Source organism: Danio rerio, chromosome 9, assembly GCF_049306965.1.
Source record: "Danio rerio strain Tuebingen ecotype United States chromosome 9, GRCz12tu, whole genome shotgun sequence".
Taxonomy (NCBI): domain Eukaryota; kingdom Metazoa; phylum Chordata; class Actinopteri; order Cypriniformes; family Danionidae; genus Danio; species Danio rerio.
Genome location: NC_133184.1, coordinates 34,616,070 through 34,634,634, shown reverse-complemented (window position 1 = coordinate 34,634,634; position 18,565 = coordinate 34,616,070). Strand labels below are relative to the sequence as shown.

The 18,565-nt window shown below is 34.2% G+C and overlaps 1 protein-coding gene across 8 annotated transcripts in view; it reads right to left on the bottom strand.

Moving 5' to 3' along the window:
* The window catches only part of cnga4 (cyclic nucleotide gated channel subunit alpha 4), a 39,582-nt gene extending 21,368 nt beyond the window's left edge, over nt 1-18,214 (bottom strand). For 2 of the 8 annotated variants that reach the window (XM_002663396.8, XM_073912886.1), the window contains exons 1-8: nt 17,974-18,214; nt 17,412-17,513; nt 16,970-17,076; nt 15,591-16,260; nt 10,328-10,487; nt 9,992-10,157; nt 7,294-7,912; nt 2,944-3,073 (exon numbers count right to left, since the gene is read on the bottom strand). In XM_002663396.8, the coding sequence (XP_002663442.4) occupies nt 2,944-3,073; nt 7,294-7,912; nt 9,992-10,157; nt 10,328-10,487; nt 15,591-16,260; nt 16,970-17,076; nt 17,412-17,513; nt 17,974-18,092 (2,073 nt within the window). In that variant the 5' untranslated portion in view covers nt 18,093-18,214. Of the gene's footprint in view, nt 1-795; nt 1,571-2,943; nt 3,074-6,004; nt 6,100-7,293; nt 7,913-9,991; nt 10,158-10,327; nt 10,488-15,590; nt 16,261-16,969; nt 17,077-17,411; nt 17,514-17,973 lie in introns of those variants that run through there. The other 6 variants (XR_012385519.1, XR_012385518.1, XM_073912885.1 and 3 more) reach the window with 6 other exon arrangements.
* Between the last annotated feature and the right edge of the window lie 351 nt (nt 18,215-18,565).

Sequence of the window (18,565 nt, the reverse complement as noted above, 5' to 3'; positions counted from 1 at the left end):
GAGTACATTTTTAGTGCTGTATCGGTGCTTTTACATTACTACTTTCCTTCAACCTGCAGTCACTACTTTATTTTTTCTTGTTTTGGGGGATTAGAAAATTCAATCCTGCGATTCCTGTCCAATAAAATCACACATCAAAGGTAAATGAACTACCTCAAGACATGGCTGATTTATAATTGCAGCAAACAGTTTGGAAGCATTAAAAGTGACCAAGATGTCCAAAATATTTACACACATTGACCAAGAGACTGTTTAGATGCATGTCACAGATGAGAAGATGATGGATGTTGCAACAGATTTACACAAGATACATGTTAAACTAATAAAAGATACAGTTGAAGAGACTTTCCCAATTTCCTTACATGTACAGTTTGAGTCCCACATACATAGGAAATATTATCAGCTGTGTTATATTCAGAAAATGGCGTCATGGTGTAGCACGATCGCCTCACAACCAGAAGGTCACTGGTTCGAGCCCCGGCTGGGTCAGTCAGCATTTCTTTGTGGAGTTTGCATGTTCTCTCTGCGTTTGCGTGGATTTCCTATGGGTGCTCTGGTTTCCCCCACAGTCCAAAGACATATAGATGAACTGAATAAGCTAAATTGGCTGTAGTGTATTTTTGTGAATGCAAGAGTGCTTTGATGTTTCCCGGTTTTGTTTTTGGGCTGGAAGGGCATCTGATGCGTAAAACATATGCTAGATTAGTTGGAAGTTTATTCCGCTGTGGCAACCCTAGAGTCATAAAGCGACTAAGCCGGAAAAGAAAATAAATGAATGAATATTCAGAAAAAAATGGGGAAAAATTATTCTTTAATTGTTGAAACCTCACTAAGAAATGTGGCCAATCAAACGCTGAGGGCGTACATATTAATGATCCCATGTAACTTACCACCGTCAGTGATTGGTTCTAATTGGCCTGTTTTTACTGCGATTTTTAGACTTCTGGGATTTACATGAAAATGAGGAAATGTTGGTGTTACAGACTCATTGTATGTCACAATTATGCACTGAACTATCCCTAGATATATCTAAAATTTAATTCTATGGCACATTTAATATGTTAAGACTTTTTGCCCTATGTAATGTCTTTTTATTTGCTATGTTTACATTTGGGTGTTAAATACATTTTGTTATTTTCACTTGTTCATTGCACAATGTTCAATAATTATCATTAGTAGTTATCAGTGATTTGGTAAACATTTTCTTGCAAAATAAACATTCATCAATAAGTATTTTTAATATTTATTATCAAAGTACTTTTTTTTTACTCAAATTGAACTGAAAAGTGCTTTTTTAACTATAATTTAACTAAAGTAACAGTATCTGCACTTTTACTTAAATGCTTGACGTGTCCACCATTGCTAATTTTTGAGGTTGAAGGTTGAAAATGGTAAAACTTTTTTTAAACCTGTATTTAGCTTCATTCACTTGTGCTTGTTATTATAAAAAATACAAGCATCTCAATATCAGGCATAAACAGGCTCTGAGTGCAGAAAAGTTACTTCCTCTTTTCTGTTGCAGCAGCAGATACACATCCACACACTTGCCAATCAGTTCAGAACTGCGCATCTATAAATGAAATTACAGAACATATTACACTTCTAAAGCTGTGTGTATGCTGGGCAAAATTCATTTTGAAGCATTTGCACACCTGCTCCATTGCAGCTCTGGCTGCTGTTATGATCACAACTTGCAATTGGCTATTTATAGAGATCTCCTGCTCCAATCTGAGGAACAGATGATGCATCTATGTTTGTGAAGAGGGTTAACCGTCCCTGGTTTGCCCACAAGTCTCCGGTATAAGTGGCGCTTGAATTGACGTCCCCCAGTGTGAATTATGACACTCTAAATTGACAGTTTTCCAATGATCGTGGCAATACTTTGATTAGAGAGAGGGATAAACAAAAACAAACGCACCTGTATTTTCACAGGAGAACTGCGACCGAGTCCCGCGAGACCTGTAAAATGGACGCCCCGTTTCCACCTCAAGGCAATTACGTGCCATCTGCTCTAGTCTGCGTTGCGCAGAGCCGCTTTGTTTTTGGGGTTGTTGATGTAGAATTATGCGCTTTAAATTGACATAATCCATGACAGATTGTGATTGACAGCCGAAAAATTAATCATATGGCTAAAACGAGTGGTCAGTTACTTTCACAGAGTAAAGTGAACACCTGGAGATCAAACCATCAGCCAAAACTGCAGAGTTGGTGAGACAACGTGAAATAATGGGATGCTATCTATTATTTCGGTTCTATGGAGAAAGCGGGATTGTTTTATTACACTTTTTGCACACATTTACAACACAAATCGGAAAAGGTTTTCTTTCCGGATATTTTTTTCCATGGTTTATGTCTCCTGTCGTAATTGTAGTTTTATTGGATATCAAGCCTCTTTTGGCAGTGAACATCTGGGCATCTAAAGCAATAATGGCAACATTTACACTTGTATCTCAAACACCTGCGAATTCTCACCGAGATGTATGAATATATTGAATCCATCTCATCTGAATATGTAATTCTTCCCCTCTCTAGTGTGGAAGAAAGCCCAAATCGATTCTTTGTGTTATAAATGCTGTTGTTGTTGCTCACAAGTCATTAACCATATAAGGAGTACTAGAGTGCTTCCAATGTATTTTCTAAGACTTCTGATTATTAAAAATAAGAATGCGAAGTAAAAATGTAATAAAAACCGTAATAATCATTGTTTTTAGGATTAGAATAGCAAAGTAAAACAACATGATATCAAATAAGAGTTTGCAGTGTTAACAGCTTAACACAGTGTTTTTGTAGAAGCTAAATAACTGGAAGCAAATGACACCACCGTCTTTTGCTTTAGAAAATAAGGAGCAGAACACATTTCCTGTTAATAACATTCTTTCTTTGCCTATTTTTAATAAAGCCTCTTTTTGGCTGCTTTACAGTCAAAATCTTAAAGACACTAACCTGAGGACAACAATGATCACCACTAGTGGGTAACACTATACACCCAGTGGTAGGCCAGTAATTTGCTACCACAGCAGGACCCGACGCAGGAGTGTAGTTCAGACAGGCCTCCGGTACACCACCACCATCACTCAGACAAATAGAGAGGAAGAGAGAGAAGAATAAGCTGTTGCTGTATTTGAGTTCACTTCATTTGATTTTAAGCAAGATAAGACATGCACGTTCTGTAATGTGTTCAAAACAAACACACTTACTCAAACACAGTTACACAGTTTACAGGTCAAAGCTGGAGTGGGAGAGCTGGGTTTCGCAGCTCAATGAACTCAAGAACCAAGTTGAAGGTCGTTGCATTTAGGTTTGCATAATAGTTAGAGTCCATATGAAAAATATATTCTTAGTGTGTTGTTTAACTGAATTATGAGGTTGTTCACAACAAGTACTAAACTGAGTTTAGTTTTAAATATCTATACTACAACCATAATAAGAATGGGTGTGCATATATGCCTCATTAGGACTATTTTCTATGTGCAATGATTAAAACCAGTCCATGGACACTCAAGAATGGCAGTTGTATGCAATGGCAGTTATACAGTTGAAGTCGGAATTATTAGAGCCCTGTTTATTTTTGTCCCCCATTTCTGTTTAATGGAGAGATTTTTTTCAACACATTTATAAACATAATAGTTTTAATAACTCATCTCTAACAACTGGTTTATTTTATGTTTGCCATGATGACAATCAATAATATTGATATTAACTAGATATTTTTCAAGAAACTTCTATGCAGCTTAAAATAACATTTAAAGGCTTAAGTAGGTTAATTAGGTTAACTAGGCATGATAGGGTAATTGGGCAAGTTATTGTATTAAGATGGTTTGTTTTGTAGCCAATCGAAACAATATATAGCTTAAAGGGGCTAATAATATTGACCTTAAAATGGTGTTTAAAAATGAAAAATTGTTTTTGTTCTAGCTGAAATAAAACAAATAAGACTTTCTCAAGAAGAAAAGATATTATCAGACATTGTGAAAAATTCATTGCTCTGTTAAACATTCATTCATTCATTCATTTTCTTGTAGGCTTAGTCCCTTTATTAATCCGGGGTCACCACAGCAGAATGAACCACCAACTTATCCAGCAAGTTTTTACACGGCGGATGCCCTTCCAGCCGCAACCCATGGGGAATCTGTTAAATGTCATTTGGGAAATATATTTAAAAAAATAATAATTCAAAGGCGGTTTAATAATTCTGATTTCAACTGTATGTATGAATATCTATATCTGCAAAAACCCTTAGCAGATCAAGAACACAATGCAAAATTTAGCTAGCAAGACATTTTAAAAGGGACCTTGGATAATATTATGCAAAATTCTCATAATTCTTTAAAACTATATCTCAAGTGCCTGTATAAATCCAGCTTATAATGGTAAAAATCCACCCATACTTTTTCCATAATCTCAATAAATCACGAGAGGTATCTGAAAATACAGTTTTAGATTGCCCCCTGATGTGATGTCATAAGCCCCGCCCATTGCTGCTAACTACTGTATCTGGGGTGCATTTCCCAAAACATTGTTAGCCAACTGAGGTCATGAAAGTGACCACAAAAAAAAAAAAAAAACAAGTTAACACATGGTACATCCTATATCTTTCATTCCATACATTTACACTTTTCATCCTCTGTTTGTTAGGAGATTAAAAAGCATGCGTACACGCTGGGAGATCCCTGGAGTGACACTAGGGAGCCTGCTTATTAAAGCAAATTAACAGAGAATAAAGACAGCAAAGCAGTCCTTTGATGCCATGGTCGTTATTGGAAGCAATAATCTGACATCATTTTGAACTTTTTTATTGGGAACATTTATCACTCTACAGCCTGTGTGATGTCATTATAATGACAGTTTTCAGGAATAGCTAGATTTTTCAACAACAATGATGGTATTATTACACATAACTAATATTAACATGATATCTGCAGCTGTTTAAGTTCACAGACATAACATATATATGTTTATGTGAACTTTGTGCTTTTGATACCACTTTATTTGATTATTTTTGAAGGTTATTTTGAAGATGCTAAAGGATAACTGTAGTTTAATACATAAATTGACTAAGCTTTAATATGCATGCAAATATTAAACTTTCTTGATGAAGCACTGTGATGTCACACACGATAAAACCAAATAGTCTTGTGTATCTGGACGCAGTAGCTCATTTGCACTTAAAAAGACACAGACAAAAACAATTTTTGCTTCCTCTTCTTTTGATTCCTAAATTGGAATCTACAGCATGGTAATAAATAATATGTGGTGTATTTTGAGGTAAAACAACAGACACTTTCTGGGGACACCTGAGACCTAGGTATCTTGTAAAAAAAGTAAAAAAAAAAAACAATAATAATAAAAATAGATGTAAAAAGGACATTTTGAGTAAATGTTTTAAAACACAAAAAAAACAAACTCAAAGTTGAAAATGTTTATCAATTTTCTAAAAGGAATTAAAATCTCATCAGTTTGATGAATGATTGATAAATGATTAAAGCTACAAAATATCCTGATTTTAAAGAGGACGTGCATAGAAAGATTGTAGCAAGGACATAAAAAAACACTATGTAGGTGAGGCTAATATAGCTTTTGTTTTAATTATCGGTCTTGATGTGAACGGGCTTTACTCAAACAAGAGGACGAGAAGAATAGAATAAAGTGATTTGCAGGCTATTGATTGCTTTCCTGCGTCCTGATTGCGGCAGCTTTACTGTTCAAGTAGACTTTAACCAATCACAGAAGCACAATGAGCAAAGATAAACAGCACTGATCCCGGTTAAACACTGATTACACATAATACAAGCTTCCAACATTATTTAATTTTCTGTACAAAAAAAACGTGGAAGCATACTAATAAACGATAAACCTCGATGGCAGGAAATTTCACAATAAAAAACAGACTTGGGAACTGCTGTTCAGGACTCATCTGACACACAAACATTGAATCATTAGTAACACAGATTTTAAAAAATTATTTCCAAGCCCAGTTTCTTTAGAAACTGTACGAGACATTTACCTCAAAACTGATGTCCTCTGTCTTCGTGTTTTGATCCGAATAACTGTGAAATTGGAGTATGTGCTGCCATCTAGCGTCTATAGCCTCACAATAACCTTAATTTACAAACGTTTGCTGCGGTTAAAAGTCATATTTACAGTTGAAGTCAGAATTATTAAACCCCCTGAATTATTAGCTCCCCTGTTTATTTTTCCCCTTATTTCTGTTTAACAAAACTATTATGTTTTTAACCAATTTCTAAACATAGTAGTATTAATAACTAATTTCTTATATCTTTGCCATGATGACAGTAAATAATACTTGACTATATATTTTTCAAGACACTTCTACATAATTTAAAGTGGCATTTAAAGGCTTAACTAGGTTAATTAGGTTAACTAGGCAGGTTAGGGTAATTAGGCAAGTTATTGTATAACGATGGTTTGTTCCGTAGACTATAACAAAAAATAGCTTAAAGGGGCTAATAATATTGACCTTAAAATGGTTTTAAAAAGTTAAAAACTGCTTTTATTCTAGCCGAAATAAAACAAATAAGACTTTCTCCAGAAGAAAAAATCTTATCAGACATACTGTGAAAATGTCCTCGCTCTGTTGAACAACATTTGGGAAATATGTCAAAAAGAAAAACAATTTAAAAGGAGGGATTTCAGCTGTATGTATTTCACAAATTATTTCATAATAAAACCATATATATATATATATATATATATATATATATATATATATATATATATATATATATATATATATATATATATATATATATATATATATTTAAAAATTATATTATTTTCTATCAGATTAAAAAAAAAACAATGCTCTTAGATTATTATACACTTTTCTTTAATGTATCACAGGATACTGCACTCATGACAGTACATATTGTCTTTCAGATGTAAATGTCAGAATCTTATAAGCATTGTATGATAAACTGCAGTACTCTAGTCTTTAAAGTTTGATCTGAGGAGTGAGGTTTTTAATATTTTTTAATCTATTGCTTTTACTGTGTTTAAGATATAGTAAATAATATTCTGAAACATTATTACAATATTCTTTTATTTTTGTGCAACTCATACTGTAATATATGTTTTAGTTTATGTGTATGTGTATTTTCTTTGATGATTCAAAAGATTGAATACAAACATTTATTATTTACATGTATAAGTACATTTTCTACATGTATTCACTTTTTAATGATCTTAATGAATCATTGCTAAATAAAGCAATTAATAAATAAACACTCTGACCTCAAACCTATAGAAATGATATTTTATAGATTTTCTACCTACTTTTCATCTTCTTTCTCATCCTGCTGTGTTTCTGTCTTTATAATTTCTTTCTCCTCTTTCTCTTCTTCATTTATCTCGTTTCCTCCTACATTCTTGTCCTTTTCTCCCAGGCTTTCCTCTCCTCCATCACCCTCTCCTCTCTCTCCTTCCACCAAAGGCTCCTCTTTATCCTCCTTCTCTCTTTCACCTTCACCCTCTCCATCCCCAATCTCCCTCTCTTTTATTTTTGCCCTCTCCTCTATCTCCACCTGTGCACCTTCTGCCACAATGCCTTCCCATCCTTCGGTCTGCAGTTCCAGTTGATCTACTCGCTGCATCATTTTGCGGGCACTGGACTCCAGTTCAGCGATCAGCCGGGCCAGTTTGGTTTGCAGCATCTCCAGGATGCCCTCTAGGCGGTTCACCTTGTCCTCTGTTTTCTCCACCTCTCCCTCCCCTTCGACAGCCTCTTCTAGCATCCCCATTTTGGTGAGGATCTGCCGACCCTTCTCCTCCAGCAGACGCTTGGCAGCAGGGTATTCCAGAAGGGTTTCTGTCAAGTCCTCTTTTGATAGGCTGAACAGATCTGAGTATCCAATGCTACGAATGTTGGCCGTTCGTCTGTTTCCTGATTTGTTACCTGTGCAGGAGAGTTTAGATGAATTTGTTATATACGGTGATTCATTGGGTTTGTAAAACTGCCCAATTTGGCAAAAATGCAACATTAAAAGAGCTAAATAAAGCATGTTTCATGTAGTAGTTGCTAAATTATAAAAAATTTGTGAACAGCTATCCTATTTTAAACTATTATATTTATAATATATATATATATATATATATATATATATATATATATATATATATATATATATATATATATATATATACCCTGTTTTTTCCCCCAATTTCTGTTTAACGGAGAGAAGATTCTTTCAACACATTTATAAACATAATAGTTTTATTAACTCATTTCTAATAAATGATTTATTTTGTTGTTGCCATGATTACAGTAAATAATATTATAACAGATATTTTTCAAGACACTTCTATACAGCTTAAAGTGATATTTAAAGGCTTAACTAGGTTAATTAGGTTAACTAAGCAGGTTAGGGTAATTAGACAAGTTAATGTACAACGATAGTTTGTTCTGTAGACTATGGGGAAACAAATAGCGAATAGGGGCTAATAATTGACCATAAAATGGTTTTTAAAAAATTAAAAAAATGTTTTTATTCTGGTCAAAATAAAACAAATAAGACTTTCTCCAGAAGTAAAAATATTATCAGACATACTGTGAAAATTCTCTTGCTCTGTTAAACATCATTTGGGAAATATTTAAAATAGAAAAGTAATTCAAATGGGGGCTAATAATTCTGACTTCAACTGTATAAATACATAAAGTGGATCAAAACCTTCATAGTTAAAACAATACCTTTTCCTGTCTTGGGACAATTTTGACACTACGATTGGCTGCTGGTCAAGGCCTAAGCTATAAAACTGAACTGCCAGTGGTAGTACTTATAAAGCTCATTTCTGGTGTGACTGGCAGGTTTGAGAGCTCATGGATTTTCCCCTTAGGCCAACCAAAACTTTGTCTAATTGTAGAGATTGTCCTTGTGTATGTTGAGAAGTGAAACACTTTTGGCAATTTGAGCATGTAAGGGTGGCCTGCCTATTTATCTTGATAATTCTTTGACTTTGTGTTCAGGGAGTGAGGTAAGCTCCTGTATTTTTCTTTAACGATTTGAATTTAGTTTATTTTCTTTGCGCATTCTTTTGTGTGTAATATTGGCCCTGAAGAGATGCTCCCTAATAGTTTTCTACATGCAGTAAATCCATTTAGTTAATCTCAAGTGAGTGTCAAGCTTATTGGGAAATTCACTTCCACAACACAATTGGTTTTTAAGCCCTATAAGAAATGTACTTTCCCTTTTACTTTCTCAAAGACTCGGGCATATTAATATATTTTTGCAGAACTTAATAAAAATGATTATGTGTGTCTCCCAACACTATTTAATTTTTTGAACAAAAAGTTTTTCTGTACATAAAAAATGATATGTTGTCTAAAATTATAAGTCTTAATAACTTCTCAGATATTTTGAGCTTTTGTAATTTTATGCAGAAAATGATTTTAAAAGCATTTAATTTAATAAAAAAAAAATCGGAAACAAAATTAAAATTATATAAACTTTCAAACAAAAAATTATTTAAACCCTTAAATATAAATCACAAATCAAGAAAGACTGAGATTTTTTTAGGTGGTCTTTTAATTTTCTTAAACATTCATGCCCACTCATTCACACACATGCACGATAGGCAATTTTAGCTTACCAATTTCATCTATAGCGCCTTTCTTTGGACTGTAGGGGAAACCGGAGCACCCGGTGGAAACCCACAGAAACACAGGGAGAACATGTAAACTCCACACAGAAATGCCAACTGACCCAGCTGAGGCTCGAACCAGCGACCTTATTGCTGTGAGACAATTGCGCTACCGCTGCACCACTGTGACGCCCTCTTAAATCAATGTATTCTTATTATATTTATTTTTTTAAATTATTATAGTTACAAAACAATTAAATCCTATTTGTTGGCTTTATGTCAAGAGAGTTTAATAAACAATCTGTCTGAAATATGTTGTTATTGTACTGACTATATGAAATATTAAGAATATGATGCAGTAAACTTTAGCACAATACTGATCTTTAGCATTTCATACCTTTGATATTTAGGATGCTGATTTCTCCAAAGAAGTTTCCATCCCCGAGGACTGCAAACTGAGTGACTCCATCATCTGCAACCACTGCCAGCTTACCCTCTTTAATTATGTACATCTCATGGCCTACATCACCCTTCTTGCACACGTATTCACCCGGGCTGTACACCTACAAAAAGTCAATAGACTGGAGTGCGACACTGTATGATTTACTGGCAAAATATACAGTCCAATACTGACACCAGCAAACATAATAAAACAATGCTGAGGTAAAGTACAACATGCTAATCTCGGGTCAGCTGGTTTAAAGCTATCCAGGTGTGCCACCTGTTTTCTTACCTGTGGGGTGAGTTTAAGTACCAGCTGCTCCAACAGACTGTTCTCGCAGTTCTGGAAGATGGTGACTTTGGACAAAGTGGGCAGATGCACGCTCACGGCAGTGGCTGTCTGAAGTGTCATTGGAAGATGTTGAAGAATCTCATTCTCCCGTGTGATCTTTCTGTTCCAGACACATGATTTGGGTACAAAATGAACATTTCGATTTAATAAAGGAGAAAGAAACGACTTGAAGGCCAAATTCAACTACATGCACTGATTTTTATAGTATATTAAATTAAAAATCAATGTCTTCAATGTTTCAAATAACAATTATAAAAATAATAACAAACTGTGGATGAAATAATGCTAGATTTTATAAATATGTAATATTTTTCTTTATATATATGGATGTCTGCTGTAGAGTATAAAACATTGGTCAAAATGTCTGATAGTCAATGTTTTAAATTGAGAATTTTGGCCAAACAGGACACATTTAATAGGGAAAAGATATAAAAGCTGTACTACACTTTTTGCTAACCATTTTATTTGAATAAAAATATACAGTATTTTTTGTGATTACAAATTAAGATAGCTTATTTTGTATTTTCATGCGTCATTTATTAAACTGGATTTTAGCATCTTTACTACAGTGTCACGTGATTACATGTGAGTGACTATCATTTTTTTCAATTCAGAAATAATTTGTTGACTGGTACTGAATGCTGTTTTGTTGCCTAATATTTTCTTATGATTTTTTGAACAGACGGTTCAAAAGAACATTCGAAAAAAGTTATTTAGATTTTTCTTAAAATATTAGGAAGACCTCAAAACTTTAGTGGAGAGTGGAGGCAGTTGCAACATGGAGCAATTACTACAAGACTTTTTCCTCTATTCAGGAATGAGCTAGAATGATGATATTCATACTACATATTCTCAGTTAGATCCTCCTTCAATCTGAGAGAAATTAGCCATATGTGACTATTCCTTCAGTATAAAACTAATTTTATATATAAAAAATGTTAATGTTCAGAAAATTTCTCATATTGTCTAATCTGTTTTTGTGAAACATTATTTATTCGTATAATTAAAATCACTGTTTTCTTAGCTTTAAATATGTATAGCTATTAAACGTTAAAGCTATTGTATCTTCCTACCATAGACAGTTTAATCAGGGTTGACAGAGTTGGGACATTTAAAAAGCTTGCCATAAAAACAATGTACAATTTTAATTTTATCACAATTTAATTTATTCATTTTCTTTACAGCCCTTTATTAATCAGGGGTCGCCACAGCGGAATGAACCGCCAACTTATCCAGCAAATGTTTTACGCAGCGGATACCCTTCCAGTTGCAACCCATCACTGAGAAACATCCATACACACTCATTCACACACACTCATACCCTATGGACATTTTAGCATATGCAAACTCCACACAGAAATGCCAACTAACCCATCCGAGGCTTGAAGTTCTTGTTGTGAGGCAATCGTGCTACACACTGTGCCACCATGACGCCTCTATCACAATTTCAATGTAATTTAATTTTTAAAAATTATTCTGATTAATTAATTTAAAAATTTTGTTCAGTTTTTTTAGACTTGATAATTGGTTGTAGCTTGTTCTTTTAACAGTCTGTATTTTAACACTTTTAACAATTTAATCAATCCACATTTAGTCTGTTTACCAAAAAATAAAATTCAACCTGATGTTTTAGAATTATTATCATTTTTTTTATTATTATTACATTTTAATAAATGTTGCAACTGTCCATCTGCTTGGGGTAAGTTTGTCATGTCTGTTAAAGTTTAAATCCTGCATATGTACATGAATGTGGGTGGACGTCCAATAGATATGCGTCTATTATGTTAAAATTTTGAGTTTCCACAAAAGGAAAACAGTTTAGTTTCTCTGAGAAACTGAAGGAAATGCAAAAAGTGTTGAAACTGTCCCCCCTCTCCCCTATAGTGTTTGAGAGGTTAAAACTGCTGTTTGAGCACATACACTGTTAACCCTTACTGTAGATTATGCAGTATATAACTGTAAAATAGCCAGTGTTTAGCTGTAATGAAAAGAAACAGTATTTTACTGTAAAAGGAGCAGGATTTGTATGAAATTCTGTAGTGCAAAGAATAAATTACAGTAATTTACTCTATGTACCATTACAGATATTTACTGTGATAATAAATGGTAAATTACTGTTCAACCTTTACTGCCCCATCTATTCTGATGCTTTATGTTGCTATTTTATATTTATTTTATCTCTGTGTTTTCTTTGGTTCCTTTTATGTTTTTAACATTGAGTATCATGAGTCAACCAATGCCACAGAGCTTATTAAAAGGTAAGTGTAAGATATGGACGAAATGCATTTAAAGGCAAAAATATTCACACAGAGCAAAGAAATTTTCACAATAATTTTTATAACTTTGTTTACTTTTTCTATAATTAATCTAATTTAATTGCCTAGTTTGACTTATAGTTAAGATTTTAAATTGCACTTTCAACTGAATATTAGTATTTTGCAAAATAACTAGTAAAAATGTGTTATATAAAAAAAAAATATATATATATATATATATATATATATATATATATATATATATATATATATATATATATATATATATATATATATATATATATATGTATATATATATCTTAAACAACACGCACATACATTTTTGCAGAGACTCAATGAATTTGTCTGGAAAACTGGCAAGTAAAAGTGCCATTAACAGTATAAAGGCTTTCCTAAATAAATGTATAAATCATGATATTTGTTGTGTTTTTTATTATTTTTACTACAGATTTGGAACGACATGAGAATCAGATTATTTGTTTATTTATTTTTTTCTATGGAGGAAGTTTATATTATAGTATATTTTTATTGTTTTATTAAACAATATGTGCATAACTGTGATAAATGTAGGCAGTTGCTTTGAAAATATGCTATATGTACCAGGGGTGTCAAACTCCTGGAAGGCCACAGCCTAGTAGAATTTAGTTCCAGCCCTGCTTCAACACACTACCTTTAGATTTAGTTTGATCAGGTGTGTTTAATTAGTATAACTGCACTGTTACTCTGTAGATTGTGCAGTAAATAACTGTAAAAAACAATGATTTAGGCATCACCACACACTCCCACAGGCTGTCCGTCTTATTCTAAACACAAAGGTGTTAGAAAGAGTTTTCAGAAAATGCTGGCCCTTTAAGAGAGCCAGGTGTTTGATTTGTTTACTGCTGAGTGTGCTCTATTCTCTGTCTATCAATTCAGATGTTGAGTCTGATATGTTTTAGGCTTTAAATAAGAATCTAAAATGAGTAAGTAAAATGTGTTCAAATGTTTTTGAGGGTTTATAAAATAAGGCTGTGTTTTAAGTTATATTGTTGTTATCTTGAAATGTGTACTTGAAAGCTACATTGTTAGCTAGTTAGCCTCTCCTCATATAACTTCTTACATTACTTTTGTTTAAGTATATGTATTTATTGGATATTGCATACTGCCATAATGTACAGATGCTAAAAGTTGAATGTATCTTTCTGGCAACTAAGCCAAAATTAAATTTCATCATCTCAGTAAGGTAACATGTGCACATCATCACAGGGAATCACAAAAACATGATACACATAGCCATTAACAAACAAAAGCTCCCCTGTCCGGTCCCAGGTTGTGAGTTTGTTGCTAAGTATTTTTCAGAGCAGTGTTTCCATCTATGAATTTATATTTGAAACAATAAAAAAGTTTGTTGTCATGAGATAATTATAACAATAAAAGATTGGATCCTTTGGTTTTTCGGTGTTGCCAACTTTATTTTTGTTTTCTATAATTATTTTAAACTTTTTGAGATTTGACAGAGCTTTTAATTATTTAAAACTTTAAAATTTAAAATAATTATTTTGTTTTTTGCTGTTCAGTTTTTTTTTTTTTTTTTTTTTTTTTGCATGGTCAGCATTGAGGAGAGAGTAACACATTTCACTGCAGCACTTTGTGTGTGTGTGTGTGTGTGTGTGTGTGTGTGTGTGTGTGTGTGTGTGTGTGTGTGTGTGTGTGTTTATTGGATATGTGATTGTGATAAATGTTAGCAGTTGCTTTAAAAGTATGCTATATACCAGGCATGCTTAATCCTGTTCCTGGAGATCTACGTTCCTGCAGATTTCAGTGGCTATCCATATCAAACACACCTAAACCAATTAATTAGGACTTGAACACCACGTGATAATTACAGGCAGGTGTGTTTGATATGGGTAGCAACTGAAATCTGCAGGAACGTAGATCTCCAGGGGTCAAACTCCAAGTTACTGGAGAACTGCAGGGCAGCAGAGTTTAGTTCCCACCCTTCTTCAACATTACCTGTAGATTTCTAACGAGCCTTAATTAGTTTGATCAGGTGTGTTTAATTAGAGTTACAGCTTAAAGTCCCGGTCACACTGCACTTTTCTCCCTATAGACTTCCATTCATACGCATGTGAATGCTGCAGACCTGGAATGCAAGCTCATGCGACAAATTTTACAGTTTGCAGCATTGGAAAGTTCAAGCTTGGAGATCTCTGAACTGCGAAATCACATCATGTGATTGCTTGAGACTAATCAAAGATCAAACCATGACCTCTCTGAACAAAAATTATGGACCAGTTGCTTGCTTTTTCAATCTCTAAATATATTGTTTAATCCCACTCCTTTTCGCAGAGCCATGTGACAGAATTTTGCATGCTTAAACGTTAGTTTGACTGCAGCCTTTCTGTGCAGACCTGGGGCTCTCAGTAATATGTAAGATGATATTTATATCTGCTGATTTCTTAATTTTGTTATACATTTTCTGTTTTGTATTTGTTTGCTGCCAAAACAATAAAATAAATTTGTCAGAATTTACAACTTAATTAATTTAAAGAATTAATAACAGGTAAGAATACCAATTAATTTTAGTAACACCTTGACATACTATTGTGTATGCAGTATAATGCTGTGAGTTGTAACACTACAGTACAGTAATTAACTGTACACAGTTTCCAGTTAGTTACCACTACTGCTCTATTACAGTAATTAACAGGCAACACTGTTGCCAGCTACTCACTGCAATGGTTCAGTCACAGTAAACAACTGGCAACACTGTTGCCAGCCACTCACTGTAATGGTTCAGTTTCAGTAATTAACTGGCAACACTGTTGCCAGGTACTTACTGTAACCAAACTTTTACAGTGAGTAGCTGGCAACAGTGTTGCCAGTGTTCTTCTGTAAAAAAGCCTGGTAAGGTCTAACAGTGTAGGCTGAATAAAAGGAAGACCCACTTGTTGATGTGCAGATGCTGATACCAGTCGTTGACGCGCTTCTGCAGCTCCTTGCTAATGCGGTGGCTGCGCAGGTAACCCTTCACCAGCTCGTGGTCAGGAAAAAACACATTGTCACGGTCACGCAAGCTGGAAATCACGTCCCCCATGCTGCCCACGACCGAAGCAAACACCAACACGGCGATCAACATGTCTGCGATCAGAAACATATACTCTTCTTCCCGCTCGGGCGTTGGTGTGTCGCCCACTGTGGTGAGGATGAGGGTGGAAAACCAGAAGCAGTAAAAGTATTGGCGTCTCATGGAGGCAAACTCCGGGTGGGAGATATTGGGGTAGACCCAGGGGTCCGCGCCAAACCCTATGTAATTTGACAGGGAGAAGTAGATGCATGCGTTCCAGTGGATCAGGACGAAGATATACAGCATGAGTTTGGCAACGCGGAAGGCGTTCGGGAAGGATGTGCGCGTCTCCATGCGGTCCAGGGCCTCGTTCAGACGGCCTGTGCGCAAGAAGCGGTTCACCCGGACCAGAGGTGTGTGGATCCCCAGCTGTAGGTAGAGCAGATCCGTGGGCAGCAGGGAGGTCATGTCCCACTTGAAGCGAGAGGAGCGTAAATAACGCGTTTTTAAACGGGACAAGTCTCGCACCAGGATACCCTGCTCCAGAAAACCTGTCAAGAGAAAGATTCTTTTATATAGAAACCCCAAATGGTGCTAACTGTTACTATCTTTATCTTTTATTTGTTTTGGGCTAATAATGTTTTAACAAACTATAAAAGGCCTTTAACACTGTACATATGTTGTCTTCTAAACCCAGTTTTTACGCCCGGGTAGAAAATTGTTGTACAAGTCAATCACACCACAAGATGGTGCCACGACTCAACATTTTATGTTAAATTGCTATTCAACACTTGTAGCCAAAGTCAATGATAATACTGAGTTCCATGTGTCAGCACTACTTGTTTGCTTAAAAGTTATTAAAAAGCAAAACGGGCAAATATTTTGGCCTGCATTGTATATAAACTGTTCTTAGTAACTGAATTTTCATATAATTCACACACTAAAATACCTCTACGATATGCTTAGTACATGATACATTGCAGTGACATCTATGTAGATGTGCCAGTTTGCATCATATTTGTTGAACCTTTGCTTATCTGCAAACCTCAGAGAAAATTTCTATTAGATGTTAGGTTGACAAATACATCCATGGGGTGTTTATTATTCAGCTTGTTTACTGTTTTAAGTCGTTTTTAAACGAACTTTAGAATATTAGGTTATTTATATTAATCTACAAATTAAATTTTTAAATTTATCCAGAAGAAAATTTTAAAATACATGAAAAAAACAACTATGAAAAACAGATACATGCACACTCACCTGTGCGAAACCCAATAATTGTGTCAAGCACATAAACCAAGTCACAGAGGTAATCCAAGGTGAGCCATGTTGCGACATATGCCTCCTCAATTGTATAGAAACATGTCCTTTTAACAATATAGAGTTTTAACATCAGATTACAAAGCTCTTCTCCCTTTACAAATAATGACCTAAAGTGCCGTTAGGAAATTAGGTTTAAAAGTAAAATGAAAATTTAAAAAGCGTCATTTGATTTGACATGTCTTTATGTTATTTAATAACAATATAACAATATATTTACAAATATGCATACATTACATGATATACATACATTCATATAAGCTATAACAATATATTTAATACATGGAAAAAGTGATTTATTAAAGTGTATACTGCATTAATTGGTAAAGCTGTTGTTCAATAGAAAGAAAGGAGAAAATTACACATTTGTGTTTTGCTATACCTGCATATTATGATGACCCAGTTGTAGCAGATAGGGAGCGTCATAATTTGCAACCATGTATAATAAAATTCTTCTGATGGATCGATTACCCATTCCTTCCAGCTGAGAGATTGGGTATATAGAAGATTTACGTGTTAGTCCTTTTAAATAGAATCCACCTTAAAATTACATTCACTCACCCTTACAAACTTCCAAACTTTTATGAGTTTCTTATTTCAATTGAGCTCAAAAGAAGATATTTTGAAGAATGTTTAAAACTGGTAGCCACTGACTTTTAAAAATCAAATATTATGATTGCCAATGGTTACTGGTTTCCCACATTTTTCAAAATATCCTCTTTTGTGTTCGTCAGAAGAAAGAAACGCAAGCAGGTTTGCAACAAGTAAAGGGTAAATAATGACAGAATTTTTAGTTTTGAGTGTACTACCCCTTTAAATAATAAAAAACTAATTATTTATTTTATTTGTGTATATTGGAAGTGAACACTTAGATTCTCATATAAAGCTAGCCTATTTCATTACACTAACAAATGAGGCAACAGCATATTTGAACTAAAACTCACTTTGTTTTTGGAGTCTCGTCTTTCTTTTTCTTCAAGGTTGACTCTTGTCCCTTACTTTCTTCTTCATTTTTGTTCATGCGCTGCCGTTCAAAAAGCCTTGTCCAGCGATTTTTGTTCATATTTAGTATTTACAAAAATATATGACGTTATATCAACTTGACAAGAGATGAAGAAAATGCAACCATTGTTTGACCACATAGTTGTGTCGTCATATCAACAAGTGACAACACCCATATAACACAGGTGCTATGTGATGCTTATCGTCATGACAACGTTTCCCCTGAGGAACCACAGGTAAGCAGTTTCCTCCTGGGTCAGCACACTGTTAATCATATTTATGCAAACACTATGGACAAATGAAAAAGAGAACTCTGAAAACCAATATTGATTTTTTTCTGTGGTACTTTGGAACAAACTTATCCACAGACACAGTACTTGTATGACAAAATATCAGTGCACAGAAAGTATTTAATTGTGGTTTTGATTTAAAGTTTTAATTTGACCTTGAATAGTTTTTTTAATTTGTGTTTAAATTTAGAACTGCGTGGTGGTGCAGTGGGTAACACATTCGCCTCACAGCAAGAAGGTGGCT